The 16,362-nt window shown below is 36.3% G+C and overlaps 1 protein-coding gene across 1 annotated transcript in view; it reads left to right on the top strand.

The window, feature by feature from the left end:
• The window catches only part of LOC138695290 (dynein regulatory complex subunit 2), a 31,009-nt gene that overhangs the window by 3,230 nt on the left and 11,417 nt on the right, over window positions 1–16,362 (top strand). Inside the window, exons 2-3 of the mRNA XM_069819722.1 lie at window positions 9,242–9,436; window positions 14,918–15,082. Coding sequence (XP_069675823.1) covers window positions 9,242–9,436; window positions 14,918–15,082 — 360 coding nt within the window. The remainder of the gene's footprint in view (window positions 1–9,241; window positions 9,437–14,917; window positions 15,083–16,362) is intronic.

Below are 16,362 nucleotides of genomic sequence, written 5' to 3' on the forward strand. Positions count from 1 at the left end.
AATGAACGGAATAAAGCTGAGAATTCAACTTCAAATGGAAGGACTCACAGGCATTAGTTGTACTGGAGATAGAATCCGAAAATTCAGCCAAAATTTCTGGCGGGAAAGTTGAGGAAGTAGATACGCAAGTCTCTATTACATTATCACATAGAGCTGTGGATTTACTGGTTTGATCGCTATCAAATCTTCAATGAAATAGTGTTCTACCTCGTTGGTAGGCAGAAGGGATAGAGCAAAAAGTTTCAAAAAATGTACGACCTCAGACTTTCTACTTTGAAATTCAGGTGACGAGCCACAAGATTGTATCTTCCTCCACCATGACTGGCATAAGTGAAACCTACAACCCTTTATCGCTGGTGTAGGCCATACTGAATTCACCGCTGTATGAATAGCTTCCTCAAAATCTCATAAACTTCACTGGGATCCACAAAGACCCTCAGAAATTGGAATAATTTCTTGTAAGTGTCGTACGTTTTATCTAACAGAAGAGAAAATATTAAAGGAACGTAAATGTTATTATTTATGATATTTATGCTGAGAAGCTGACAGAACAACTGTGAGCAGCACTTGAAAGTGCCGTCAATATACTCTCTTTCTGCAATACGTAAATAGGCAAATTATTTTGACAAGCGAAAATCACAATATTATTTTCTTTGTAATTCAAATACAAGAAATACGTGGTCCTAACAGACCTAGGAGGCATGGCTATAAGCACTAGGGCAGTGTTTCCCAACCTTTTTAAGTTCGCGGCACCCTTGGGAATAACATTAAAAACTGTGGGCACCCTTTCTTGTATTTAAAAAAAAAATGAGGTTTAATATATTCATTTATTGAAAGATGAAGTAATAAGTAACGTACAGTTTCCCTAGAAAAGAATGAGACGATTGAATATTCCTAAGTTTCAGATGTAAGACACTGCGCATGATCAGAGACCAGAGCACTGATACACAAGATAACGAATATTGAGTTATTTAAATTCAGGCTATTTGGTTTCTTACTAGCATCGTTCCGAAATTCACTTCAAAAACTGCAAAAATAGGATAATATTACGTAAATAAAAGATAAATATATACATAAATCGTGTAGTTAAATCGACAATAGACCTTCATGACTAGATCGACACTCCGCACAGAAAGAAAAGCTTTCGTGTCGTTTCCATAGCTCAGACTCTAAGACTTCTGCGTCTCGTGTAGAAGAGTGCGAGTTCGATTCCTAGTCTACACAACGATTTTTTGTTTGTTTGTTTAAATAACTTTGAAATAGAGTTTTACAAGTTTTAAGTGTTAATGATCACAGACAATACAAAATTACAAGTTATAATATTGTAAACGTTAATCTAATGAATGCATTTATACATACACACACATACAATATAAATGCATATATATTAAAAACTAACAATTAAAATGAAATTAAAAAATATTCCTAAGCCACACAGACAAACTTTTACAAAGGTTTAGAATCCTTAGGCTATGTCATTTGTTGAGTAGTTATTACAATATTTTATTAGTAGCTTTCCCATATGTGTAAGAAATGCACTTGCACAGAACAATTTTTGTTAAAAGTGTGGCTTTGGATTATTTCATTCTCACCCCTTCAGTTGATTTTAACTATTTTATCTACGTGTTTCCAATAGTGTTTAATTTAATGTTCATTCAATTTTATTCATGTTATGATTGAATGAAAAAGCACTGTTGCAGTTATTGATTAATTACATATATTAATACTAATTATTAAATGCATCTCTTAAATAACCAATTTTAGTATCTTTTGCAAAATCTTGAATGTTTAAGTTGTCAATAATATTTCTGTACTGTATACTGTAAGACATTAAAAGAATTTGCAAAAGATTTGGGGTCCTCTAGTTTATAATCACTGGTTTTAATGAAAAAATATTTTCTTTCTTAGAATATCTGCAAGTTTAACTTCAATAATATTCCGAATAGCTTTAATTGCATTATCTGAATGTTGTACTTTTCTATTCGAATGTATTCTATTTCCCTCTTTCATAATTTTTGATAAATTACACCGTACTTCTTGTAGTATTTAAGAACATGAGGATCATTACATTGCAACTCATTACATATAGATTCTTCTTTTTAATACGTGAGATTTTTAAGTCCCTGCGTTATCTACATGTTTTTACTTTTGAATTTTTTCACAGTATTGAGTGGAGAACATCCACTAAAGTGATTCTGAAATTAAAGTGAAAAATACAATACATTTACTCTTAATATCAGTAGTACCAGTATCATATACGTTTTTCCAAGATTCATTTTGTAGACATAAATGTGAATAGTCACTAGATACAGCATTTACGACCCTTTTTTAGTTTTTAAATTAATATTTTGAAATTGTTCAGTGACATTGGAAACACTTAGGATTAATTTATCATGTTCAGACAAGCCATTGATTATAGGTTCTGTCGAATAGGAATTCAGTCTAATTCTGTGTACAAAACTTTTATCAATGGCTGTGCTACTTCAGCTTGTATGCTGGTGGGAAAATGGCTCCAGTTTCAAGGAGAGATAATCTATGTTTATGTCACTACAGATCACAAATTCCATATGAGATTTCTAAAGTCTTTTCTTTACAAATTCAATGTTGGCTATAAATATTAATAAATAATATAAGGAATATGAATGATTGTAGTTAGTAATCTGATTTACATTATAAAAAGCAAGAAGTTACATTCCGCGGCAACATTCGAACTTTCGATGTTTGGTTTTGTCGTCCAACGCATAAGCACGGACCTATTCAATGCTTATGTTAATAACATAGAATTTAGCTGTAGCAATGTGGTGTCATAACTTGGGATTTGTTTACTTAACGTAATTAGTTTTAATTTGATTAGTTTCGCAACAATAATTGGACTTCCTGTTATATCCTGTTATTTAAATATTTAATTTAGGGTTGACTTATTAACTCTTACTGTGCAAGATGCCCCTTATTTGAATAATTCTATATCACGCTAAATAGTCATTGTCTACACTAAAGTATTATCGTCATCCCTCATTTCTCCATATTTTTCGACAAATTATACAGTCGAGGAACTCTGAACAAATTAATTACACCTCAATAAAAAAAAAAGAGTTTTCCCTGGGATCGAACACGAACACTTCGGCTATACGGTGGAACCGACACACTACTATATGAGCTACCGAGACAAGACAGTGATAGCAGCAGTCTAGAATGTAGGGCGTAGATCCGATAGCAGGCATTTGCCATTCGGTACAGAGAAGCAATGATATTTTGTTACCCGAGCTATGTTGTGAAATCGTGGCCTTAAATGGCTGTCTTCTTCGTGATCCTTAAACTGATCCTTGTCCTTGTTGTGGTCCTTGTAACAATTCTTGTTCTATTTGTGATGGTACTTATCGTTATACGTCGATATCGAGTGAACCGCGCTGTAGAACTTTAACTTCCGACGACCAAGAATCGTCTCATTCTTTTTAAGGGTAACTATACATCATAACAAAATACGGCAAACTTTACCACAATCACTGAGTAAAAATACATCAATAGAGTTTTGTTCGACTAATTATTAATGTGAAACTTGTGATTGATGCTTAGAGCACAGGTACGTGATATCGGGCCTTACACTTGTCAATGAAACACGCAAATCATCCTCAAGGTTATTCAGTCTATTTCTTGCTTTGCATTTTGTCACCATAGCAGAGAAGGTTTGCTCGCATAGATAGGGTGTTGAAAAAGGCAAAAGTGCCTTAATTGCTTTTTTCATTAGGATAGGATACACCTCTCTCAGTCGAATCCAAAAAGCAGCCACCGACGCCTCACTCTTGGTGAACTTACCTTTGAGTGTGGAATCAGCACAACGATCAATAAATTCATCTTCGTTCGCAAGCATTGAAATCTATTTTCGCCGCACTATCTACGAAATCAAACGGTGAGACAACCCAGTAGAGATTCATAGTGGAAATAGATGGAAAATACATCTTGCAATCTTGATAAGTTATCACAAATGCGGTCTTTCAGCTCACCCAGATCTTTATCTCCTGCCAGATTAAGAAGAGATGGAAAGTTCGACAAATCTCCTTTGTGAACTGTAGATCTCCAAGAACTAAGTTTTCTTTTAAAACGTTTCATTTTATTGGTTGAGGAAATAGTTGTTTCCTCTCGACTCCGCATTGAAACATTCAGTTCATTCAGTTTATGTCAAATATCTACCAGATACGACAGTTCCAAACATCAAGAATCACTTAGTAACAGCTCATGAAATGTGTCTTGATTTTCATCCTTTAAAAAAAGTTTTCACCTGTTCTTTGAGAAACGGTTTAATACACGACACCGTGCTAACCACCTTACTTCTGTGTGAAGTAACAAAGAGGTATGAGCTGCATCAGTTGCGCTACATAACTGTTCAAAAATCCTGCACTTTAAAGGTCGAGATTTCATGTAGTTCACCATTTTCACAACTTGGTTAAACACTGGAGCAAAATCTTCATTACACACTTTCATGACTAATGCCTCTCTGTGCAAAAAACAGTGAGTGGATGGATTTTCATTGAGAGCTCTGGCAGTAAAATTTTGTGTAGATGATGTACCATCTGTACATATATCACAACAGTCTTTCCATTAAAGATCATGGTCATTGAGAAAGGAATTAATAGAAACGAAAATATCGTGGCCTGTAGTTGTAATCTCCAGCGGTCTACAGAACAGAAACTGCTCAGTAATATCTTCATCATCAATATATCTGATAAAACCAAAGAGTTGCGGTTTGTCACCAATATCGATACTCTCATCTACTTACAAAGCAAAAATTCTATAAGTTTTTATTTTCTCCAAGACTTGCTTGTTGATATTGCATGACACTTCAAATATCCTGAGGCTGATTATATTGTTGGAGAGAGGAATTATCGAAACTTGATCAGCTGCTCCTTCGTCAAGAATTGTTGAAACTATAACTTTACATGCAGGGCTTATGATTTCCTCTCCAAGAGTATGAGGTTTTTTTTTTCTTTTTTTAGCTATCAGTTCTGCTACTTTAAACGAGGCTTCAAGAGCAGTGTCAGCTATGGTCAGAAAAATACATCACTATTTTTTTCTGTGATACACTAGGATGCTTTGTTGCAAGATGCCGCTTCAGTTTGCTAGGTACCATGGCCTCGTTGCTGAGTGTTTCGCCACAAACTAAACACACAGGGATAGGGTTTTCCTCCATACGCTAAGTAACCGTCCAGGTATGATCTTTTCTTTCGTTTGTCTTCTTTATGTGTTGCATTTGACGATCTGGGAGAAACTGTAGCCGCCGGAGGAGCCGACTGTTCACTTTCACTGTCCTGGCGTTTACGTTTAACAATGAACTTATCCATACCAAAACATTGTGAATCAACGCGAAGAAAACAACTGCAAGCGGCGGCAGAACTCGTACAATTTTATATATTGTTCTGTTGAAGTCTCGGGAATGTTCGTAAGGAAGCGTGTAGTCTATACTAGTATACTGAATCAGGATTGTTCGGCAGGGTTTGGCTGTAATGCCATCTGCCGGACCGGATACAAGTATAATTGAATCATCGAAAAGAAGTGATCTATAGTGCATGAGAGTAAATAATTTGACTTATTTTATTTCAAGATCTTACAAGACTTTAGGCTTAATTAGACAGTATTTTTTTTTTGTTTGTTTATTTCAATATCTCCCGGCACCCCTTAGCCGATCACGCGGCACACTAGGGTGCCGGGCACATCGGTTGGGAACCACTGCACTAGGGAGTTCTCGGCTCGGGAAATATGACACACTACATCAAGCGTTGATATTGATCTTCGGACTGGATCCAAAATCCTATTAACTTATATGCGCAGGAAAATGTGAACACTTGAAAACCATATAATATTTGTGCAAGGGAAGTTACTGCCTTCTCTTGACATGGCAACAGTGTCTGCGAATCTCGGTCTCTACTTTGCCTATATTCCAGCGTAGTTACAAAAGTGGAAACGCCGCTTAACTCCAAAACTTGTAGTTAGCTGAACCTATCGCAAAACCCTCAACCGTGGAGGATAACACCATTATCTCCTTCGCCGGTTTTTCAGGATTCCTGTTGACCTTCACGGATATCGTAAAGACTCAAGGTTACACCAAGTCCTATCATACTTCACTTCAGCATGCATTCCCTTAAGTTCATTGTCTATTGTCCCTCAACGTGGACGAGATCTTGAATTTTTGTATTTTTTAAGCAAAATTAATAAAACATTCATTTTATATTTATATCTTCGGACACACAACTGATCTAATTGTTAAAGCATTGTTTTTCATGCCGAAGCATTATTCTGCAGTAAAATGCATGGTCAAAAAGTCGTGTTGGGCAGGTTTTCTCAATGCACACTTGTTGCCCTTATCATAACACCAATTCCTCATAACCACCACGTTTTTCTCAAGTGAGCATTGTAGCAATTAGGCCCTTAATATATCCCTCAATATATAATTGAACTTTATTGTCTCTCGCCATTTTACTAGAAAACATATGAAAAAGATAAAATAATTTAAGTTCCCTTTTCTGTCTCAAAAACATATATTATACATTGACTCGCAAGTATAATATAAAAAAAATTGTTTTTCTTTTTCTTTTAGTATTGATAAGGTTTAGGCCTATTGGCCAGTCCCATCCTCTTGTAGACAGAGGTTCTCTCCAGCATGTTATTGGTCGTCCAGGTTCTCTATATCCTGTGGGTTCATACTTCATTATCTGTTTTTGGCAATATATTGTCTTGCGCTCTACATATCGTCGTCGTTTTTATGATACTTACTATGTGACAGTACAGAAAATAATTTTTCAGGAGGAAGAACAAATAAATTAAATATCAATAGGCTTACACTTATCCTCGATGATATTATTTATGTTCATATTCACCAAAATTTTCTACCGAACTATTTCATATTCTTATATACGTCCATTGATTTCAAATTAATTTTTCAGGAGGAAGAAAAAACTATTTTCTGTACTGTCACAGACGATGTTTCATAGAAATAACGACAATATATGGTGATGCCAGTTTCTTCTATATTTGTCTATTTTATCAGTCAAATTATATATTTGTAGTTGATCTCTTATAACAGTGTTTCTGGTCTGAGGCTATATTCTGCTACTGGCATTAAATATCTCATTTCTGCGCTTTCAATTCTTCCTCTGTCCCTTCTTCGTAACGTCCAGTTTTCAATATCTTGTGTTAAAATTAACACAACGATCACCTTATTAAACTGTATCAAACCTTGTTTTATTCTTTAGTGATCTTATAGCACCACACATACTTTGTAACTTGTTAATTTTTATATCTACAGTATGTCCCAGAATTCAACTGAAGAAATTTATCTGGTTATAGAGGAGTAGTAGGAAAGCAATTTGAGATAGGGAATCCAGAGTCTCCGATGAAGAATATCTGAGATATCAATTGTTAAAATTTAAATTTGATACTCATACGGCCAGTTTCATTAACAAATATTTAATAATAGCTAAACGGATTGTTAAGTATCGGGTTGTTAGTAATTTAACAAATTATGTACACCACAAGTTCAGTAATAAACATACTGTGACTTGTCGAGAGCAATGAATAAGCATTTCTCAAACTAAATTCTTTCTTCTCCCTTCTAAATATTTATTGTTATTATTAAGTACATTGCAAAATAAGTAGAGCTGGCTTTTTAATGTTACAAAAAAAGTTTAAAATTACAAACCGGAATCTTAAATTAAAAAAGATACCTGCTGAAGTTTAAACATTCTACTTCATCCTCTGAAAGAAACCTTCTACAGTGTTCACCGATTGTGCCACAGATACATAGCAATATTGTGTCAGACACATTTTCAAATGTACCGCTAGGCCACATGCACATTCATTCAGTGGCGTAGTGGCCCAAAAAATATTTTACGCCATTCACGCAAGTTTGAATTCGCAGACCCCTAATTTCATATCTCAAAATACTTATCTAGGACTCCTCCTCAACGTTTTAAATTTCTTTGGTTGAATTCTGAAACACACTGTATATCTGTCCCTTGTAAGTATGAAATATTACAGCCCAAATAATTAAAAGATTATGTTTTATTATTATCTTATTGATTATTATCGTAGCTCTACAGTGATATTTCCCTCTAAAAACCATCACCTTAGAGTTAGTTTCAGAAATGTTTAAATTATAGTTTGTAGTTACTTTAAACAATAATTGGATAAATCGTAAAACAGCGAACGCCAGTAGAGGAAGTCATCCCCACCCTCGCCGCTCGGCACCTCGCTCGCCTGCTCTCTCTCTCTCTCTCTCTCTCTCTCTCTACTATCTGCTCCGCTTCGGTGGATCGCTGCCTACCGCCTCGCACGTATTTCATATTTTACAACACAATACAACCAAATTAATGTGCTTTAGACAACAACCACATGTAATGTACATTCGACACTACGTTTACATTTCCCTCTATGCGAGACTGGAAACTGATTCGGAATTCAGATCTCGCTATTACACTTACGATCTCATTTTGCGCAGAGTCGTAAGTTTGAGAGATGAAGTTTAGGAGTACATCATGCTCCAACATCAAACTGCCCTTAATCAGGGCAAAAAAAAAAAATTCGTACTAAGACATATCCAACGACATATATTTCATTTCTGCAATACGTTATGGCAGTTCCCTTGAACATAAATAGATTCATTTTCCCTTCTACCACCAACTCGCCTCGGTAGCCGAGAGGTCTAAAGTGTGACCAAAAAGCGTGTGTGCGTTTCGTTAGAAGGATCAACGGATCGAATACTACCCTCCACAAAGTCATAAGAAAAAAAAAAAGAGAGACATGAAGCAAGGGGGAGAGAGAAGGAGAGGCTGGAGAGGGAAACAGGACGAAGTTCCTCTTTTGCTTCGTAGATACCGCATTTACTCTTTTTGTTCCACTTTCCTCCACTAGATGTCACCCCACCCTAAACCCCTATTTCCCCTCTTTCCCGCTAGAGAGTGTGGTGAGCTTGTAGGGGAAAAGTGGAAAGGGGTCGTGGGCGGAGCTTAGCGTTCGCTGTTTTATGATTTGCCCAAAAAAAATATCGACTTCAAAATGTGTGTTAAATTTCAGTTGTCATTGTTATAAATTAGTAATCTGACTATAAATAAATTCAACTGTCTTTATGTGAACCTGGGACGTCTATTACTTCGGGTCATCACTTAATATGAATTTAATAACAGGGAGAATCTACGAAAAATCATCTAATGATTTATATCGCTAATTATGATGTATGTCTACTTACGAAAAGGACCTCATCAGGAGATATAAAGATCGCCTGGCAAGAGTGCGAAAACATAAGATTACGATTACATATGACTTGAAGGACCAGAGACAGTTCTATCAGGACACCTTCATCAAACAGAGGGACCGATTCAACAAGGAATATGCCCACGACCGAAGTCAGCTGACACTATTAACCGTTGAAAGTAACGCATGCATGAAGGTAGGTAACTAACTTAATACATAGCTGTCAAAATTATCCTTTAACAAAGAAAGCCACCAGCGTAGTTTAGGCGGTAGACATGTTTGCCTGCTATTCCGGAGCTGAATTTGGACGTGGCTTCGATTCCTGCTTGGGCTATTTACCTGGTTTTGTTTTTTCCGAGGTTTGCTCGAACTTTAAGGTGAATGTCAGGTAATCGCAATACCATCTTGCTATCACCAATTCTATCGACGCTAAATAACATAGTAGGTGATACAGCGTCGTTAAATAACTGATCTAAAAGAACTGACAAGGGATTTATCGAAACCCTACAATTTGAAGAAACGTTATGCTGTTCCTGAGTGTTATTGTGAGCATAGTTATAATTATTGTAAGGAGGCTTGGCAAATGAAATAAAAATATAATTTTTTTATTTCTGATTTTATACTTTCCGTATTTAAATTTAACCTTTTTATTATTTACTTCATTTTTTCTTCATTTCTGGAATCTAGGGTGTATTAATGTAATTATTTATGTCTTTACAGTCCTTGCATTCATAAATCACCTCATTTATATACGAATAATAATGTTTATTAAGTGACAATAATTAAATGAAATACTATTTTATTAAGCTTCTACATTTGCTGTACATATTCCCAGTCTGAGAGAAACATCTCTGAGCCCTGCTCTTATCGCTTGAATAATGTGGCGCGCTTGTATGACGTCACCGTATTAACAGAAAGTGTGACAAGCAGTGGCGGTTCCTCGGGGGAGGGAAGGGAGGAACGTCCTCCTCGCATTTTTCTTCTTTTGAAAGTAAATACCAAATAAAATATGTGCCTTGAAATTCAAGGAAGATTCGATAATTTTTAAGTTCAAAGCTATAAGAAAACCTCGGTTGGTCGAGTTTTAAACGATGCGCGCTCATGTGCTGCTAGAAAACTGTGAGAAAGATGCGAGATTGTTTGTGTGGAGGAAAGTCAATCCATTCCTCCTTTAATGCAGTAAGCACACATAGACAACAGCGCACTAGCGGCCAGAGAAAGAAGCAGAGTTTTAAAGCGAGTAAATGAACGGAGAGGGAGGAGATCCTCCTCTGAATCAGCGCATGGGCGGGAAATAGAAACCGACTGGTCCTGCAGCAAGCTCGCTACCGCTGCCATCTAACGATCTTGCATTCAACCAGACTATAACACATCTAGGAGGAGGCAGAATGAAAACAGTTTTAACGCAACGCTATGAAAGACATATAAACTTTTTTTTAATATTATAAATCAAAAATATTATTCATTGCACTTTATATAAGCTACTATTCATGGTTTGAAACTTTCAAGGATATTTGAAAGTTAAAATCGGGTTTATATACAAAGAGGAAGTAGTTCTACGTTGGTATCGCAGATCTTTTTGGCCCCTGAAATTCACTTCCATTCATTGTGTACTAGACAGGGCAACAGCCAAGTTGTCAGTTTTGTACAAATATATTTGAAATTGAAAGTAGTACTCCAAACTACAAATTATTTTTTAACATAAAAAATTAATTGGCCACCGGCAACTTTGAACAAAAATGGTAGTATGACTTTACAAAAACCGATATTCTTCAAAAGCATGTGATACTGAATTTTTAAAATGTACATGTGGCAACACAGATCACGTGGGTGGGTGCAGTGTTCTCGCTTTCCCCAGATTATTTCCCATTCCCATTTCCGCTGTTCCGATTACGTGTTAGTAGCTATAGTCTCTTCCAACACGTGTGATGCTGTAGTGTGCTCGAAAAATGCTGCGAGGTGAGTTTCCTTGTAATTGTTAATTTGTGCAATTATTTAACAATGAATGAAAGTGAGAACATTATATATTTTGGAAAATTTAGGAAACTCAGTTTACAAGAACAGATTATTGCTATACAGAAGGGAAGATCAACCCCAACATGTTGGCTAATTTGTAGCATGTTTCATTCAAGAAGGTGTCATTTCGTCCTGTTACCTTCTTTCCTTCTCTTAAGAAATACGCAGGAGCCGCCACTGGTGACAAGATTTCTTGAATTTCAAGCTCATGAGAAGTTTCCTCGAATACCATAAAACAATAACATTTTAGACATGTTACATTTCATTGAAATGTCTCAGTCTTTACTGAAAATCTTTACGAATAGTCACAGGAAATCTGGAAAAGAAAGCAGATTGTCGACAAAAAATATCCTATCACGAAGTTGTCACATACTCGTACATTATCATTATAAGCTCTAACCAGGGATTCAGAATTGACAGAGAGGGGTGGAAGCATGAGGAAAGCATTGATTCCCCTTCCACAATCCACGGAGGCTGAATGGCGTATCCGTGATTCGTCCACAACCATGTGGCGGATTACAACAAACTGGTGCTCACGAATAAAATGATGAAAGTTATTTCCGACGCAAATAAAACACTACCAACAAATTTGGATTAAATGCTTTACATATCTACCTAACGATTTAAATGTAAGAGCAAAGGACTGGAGCAAAGGACTGGAAATACTTAAATGCAGAATTTCTCATTTAAATTCAATTGGTTAAAGTAAACTGATGATACTAAATGTTTAAACAAAACATATTCTTGTTGTAAGCAGATTAGGTAAACTTCTTCAGTAATGAACAAAAATACTTAAGTAGGCCTACTTGCTTTTAAAACATATTGCTATAAACAATCAAATCAAACACCTTAACCTTGTAATGATATTTAGCCTGTATAATATATTATTGTATGTAAAAATTAAAGCAATCGTAAGATTTTTAAAAGTATAAAAGTACAAAACTTCTAGTTTAAGTGAAATTGACTACGTTGAACTTATAATAAAAACAAAAAAGAATTTTCATGTGAATATAAAAGAAAATCATTTCTGCAATTAACCTAGCTTTAACTGCAACGTAGGCCAACGTCAGATCTCTCCATTCTATTTTTTTTTTTTTTTTTTTTTTTTTTTTTTTTTTTTTTTTTTTTTTTTTTTTTGCTCACCAGTTTTGCTGTATTATGCTGTACTGTTTGAGGAGGGTAATCAGATGTGCATCTGTCAATTGAGAGCGATCGTCGCTGTTATTCAAGTTCATTTTTGAGCACGTTTGCTCACATACTTATGTAGAACCAAACACGCGCTTTGGGATTGTTTTGAATAAAGAAGTATTCATTTTCCCATTGATAAAAATTCGTATTTTCCGAATTACATTCGTTGAATTCTACCACTAGGCATGAATACAAACCCGCTCACCTTATCAAGTGAACGACCGTGATATTGAGGGAAGGGATGAATAACGTAATTCGACTTACGACGTATGCCACAACTGGGCTCAGTTTTGCATCCCTATTCTACATACTCATTATAAAAATCTGTTCTTTTATCCTATTATGAAAAGTAGTATCGTTTGGCTACCGGTAGTGCTCAGGCGGTAGCCACACCTGTGGAGTAACGGCTAGCGCGTCTGGTCGTGAAACCAGGTGGCCCGGGTTTGATTCCCGGTCGGGGAAAGTTACCTGGTTGAGGTTTTTCCGAGGTTTTCCCTCAACCCAATATAAGCAAATGCTGGGTAATAATCGGTGCTGGACCCCAGACTCATCTTCACCGGCATTATCACCTTCATTTCATTCAGATTCTAAATAACCTGAGATGTTGGTACAGCGTCGTAAAATAACATACTAAAAAAACGTTTGTCTGCCAATCCACAACTACGCTAATAAAAAATCTCGATTATGTTTACGTATTACTAATGTATAAATTTCATTACGTAATATTTAAAATTATTTAGACATATTCAGATTTATTACACTTTACAATTGTTACAGACCTTGTATCTTATTGTTAGTTGCTAACAAATTAAATTTGCTTGTATCGTTTTGTTATTAGGTTATCGCCACAAAAATAATTTATCTTACAACATACCAAAATTATTAGCTTAATTATTTTAACTATTTTCAGCACATGGAAATTTATAATTTTTTGCTGGAATAATCGATTAATTATGAACATAAAAGAAAGTGAAAAATTATCTTCTTCCTTCTTTTTATTACAAAAAGCCCAAAAACCACGCCTGCATACATGAACGCACACTCGTCTGCGCTCGCGCTTTCACACACACACACACACACACACACACACACACACACAAACACTCTCTCTCTTTCTCACTCACTCACATACACTCTCTCTCTCTCTCTCTGAAATTTATTAACAGTCTTTAAGAGGGTGTTTAGGAGAAGGTGCCAATCTGTATATTTTGAGGAAAATCGTAAGTTATATTATATCTAGCACAAGTTACGTTTCATCAATGCATGAGTATCAATGCAGATATTAGAAGTTTATTTCGCAAAACGTAAAAGTAAAAATTACTTATAGTGTTTTAGTTTAGTTTTTTTCATATTGAAATAATTGGTAGAAACCCCTTCGCACCGTTGTCTTTAAATTCTTGCCATTAATTAATTAATTCATTAATTAATTCATTCATTCATTCATTCATTCATTCATTCATTCACAGTGTTCTTCCCAAGGGCAGGTCTTTTATTCCAGTTTTTTTCTATTTTCTGCCTTCCACTTAGTCACCGCATATGCTCCATATATCTTAATGTCATCCATTATTTGTTATCTTCTTATCTTCTTCTGCCCCAAACTCTTCTCCCATTCATCATTCCTTCCAGTGCATCGTTCAGAAGGCAGTTTCTTCTCAATCAGTGACTCAACCAATTCCTTTTCCTCTTCCTGCTCAGTTTCAGCATCATTCTTTCTTCATCCACTCTTTCCAACACAGCTTCGTTTCTTATTGTCTGTCCATTTCACACGCTCCATTCTTCTTCATATCCACATTTCAAGTAATTCTAGTCGCTTCTCTTCACTTAGTCGTAGTCCATGTTTCTGCACCATACAATACTACACTCCACACAAAGCGCTTCACTAGTCTCTTTCTTAGTTCTTTCTGTAGAGGTCCGCAGAAGAAGCTCCTTTTTTTATTAAAAGCTTCCTTAAATTCTTGTTACTTCAATCAAAATATTGTAAAGTACCAGTAGGCTCTATACTTTTTGGAAGATAATAATATACCTGTGCCCATTACAAACATTTGAAGAAAGACTGATTATTATGACCTACTCTGTTTCAAATAATGCAATTTGACGTGATGAACGATGGATCAAACATGAATAAAGAAAACGATGGCGTTGTATATATTGATACAAGCATATCGAATTTGGTATGGCACTATATGAGACAAAGACGACACACGACTAGTGTTTTATCTAACAACAGAAGTTCATCAAACCTGTGTAATTCTTACCTAATCTTGTTCTGTAAGAAAAAATTCATGACATCAAGGTCTTCTCGGTCTAATAAATTTCACCCTGACGGTTAATAGAAATCAGAGAACATTAATGAAGGTTTATTCAGAATCACGAAGAAACTGATTTACTATAGTCTAATAATAGTTATACATAACAGCTATTTAGAAAACATCTACTTATTTTTTTAGGCATTCACTACATTTTATGCTTTCAGTGGCTGGAGAATTTAGCTGACAAACAGGAACGTATTCTCAAGATTGCAGAAATATGCCGGAAAATGGAAACAGAACAAGAAAAAGTTTGTCCATTCCCTGATTCAATTACTTCACAATCCATTGAGGATAACAAATCAGCAGGGAGTTCAGATCCTTTGATTCAGGTAATGTAGGCTACTGTACAAGCTCAAATATTTATATACAGGGCGACCAATATTTATGTCCAACTATTTATTCGTTTATCAAAAGTAAATGAATAACATGACAGGATCAAAGTAGCATTAACTAATAGTCCAGTCATTAGGATTGCTTAAAATTCCACCAATATTCGATGTACCCTAAGCACCAGCATTTGCTGCACATTTTTCCAGACGTGGCTGAACATTTTGTAGGCTACTGCTCTCACAAGCATTTCATTTGGCACCCTGCCACACTCCTCTCGTCTGACCATAGAATGTGTCGCAAAAGATTAGATTCCTCTTGAATCCATCCTAATAGAGACTCCGTGAACTCCATTCTGATATCACAGTCCTCACATGACAGAGCTTACACAAAGTGTGGCTTCCATGGCCGCTAATTCATTTGCTTTAGCAACCGCTGCACGGACCCATAGCATACACCAGATTTTCGCTGGTACTGTGGAATGGACTTCTCTGGAAGGCTTCAGTAGCGGCTGCCTTGGCCTCCTCTGCGATCACTGTTTTTGGTCGGCCAGTACCCTTCTGTTGCGTAACTGAAAGCATATTCCGAATCTCACCGGACCGGTGGACAGTAATGATGTCACGCTGCAGCGAAATAGGAACAAAACTGCTTGAAGGTTCGATGGCTATCATGACGGCTGTACAAGTTGTTGTCTGTGCTAGGCTAGCAAGATTTTGCGAAATTTCCGTACTGTCATCTCGTTCAAAGAACAGAGAGCATAAACAATTTATTTCTTGAACCAGTAGTAATAACTGGTCCGTTGACATGTTCGTTCATAAGCCATTAACATATTGTTTTTACGTTGTGCTCATTACAAACAATACAGCAGAACTAAAGCAGAACACACCACCATGACACAACAGTGCACGATGTTATTCGTCTGCTAATTCCCGCCCTATACAAGAACCAATCAGATTCACTGATGGCGTGACGGCTGATGGAGACTGCCACCACCTCTGCAAGCTGAGGGAACCGGTGCGACACTGATGAAGCATCAGTGATGTCATCGTTGAAATTCGGAACACCGTGATGCCATCAGATTGCTCAGGGTTGAGATTTGGAATACGCTCTGAGCCAGTGCGAATCAAGTTGTCGTGAAGTGTCTTGATGGTCTTGTGGTCCAGCGTCGCATTTCTTCCTTTCACCATTCTCCACTACCCTGCACCATAATTTGGGACTGCCGCACCTCCATTCGAGCAGCAATTCGTGTTCGATCGTACAGACAGTCTTGTGGCCATGGTTA

This window comes from Periplaneta americana, chromosome 2 (genome assembly GCF_040183065.1).
Source record: "Periplaneta americana isolate PAMFEO1 chromosome 2, P.americana_PAMFEO1_priV1, whole genome shotgun sequence".
Taxonomy (NCBI): Eukaryota; Metazoa; Arthropoda; class Insecta; order Blattodea; family Blattidae; genus Periplaneta; species Periplaneta americana.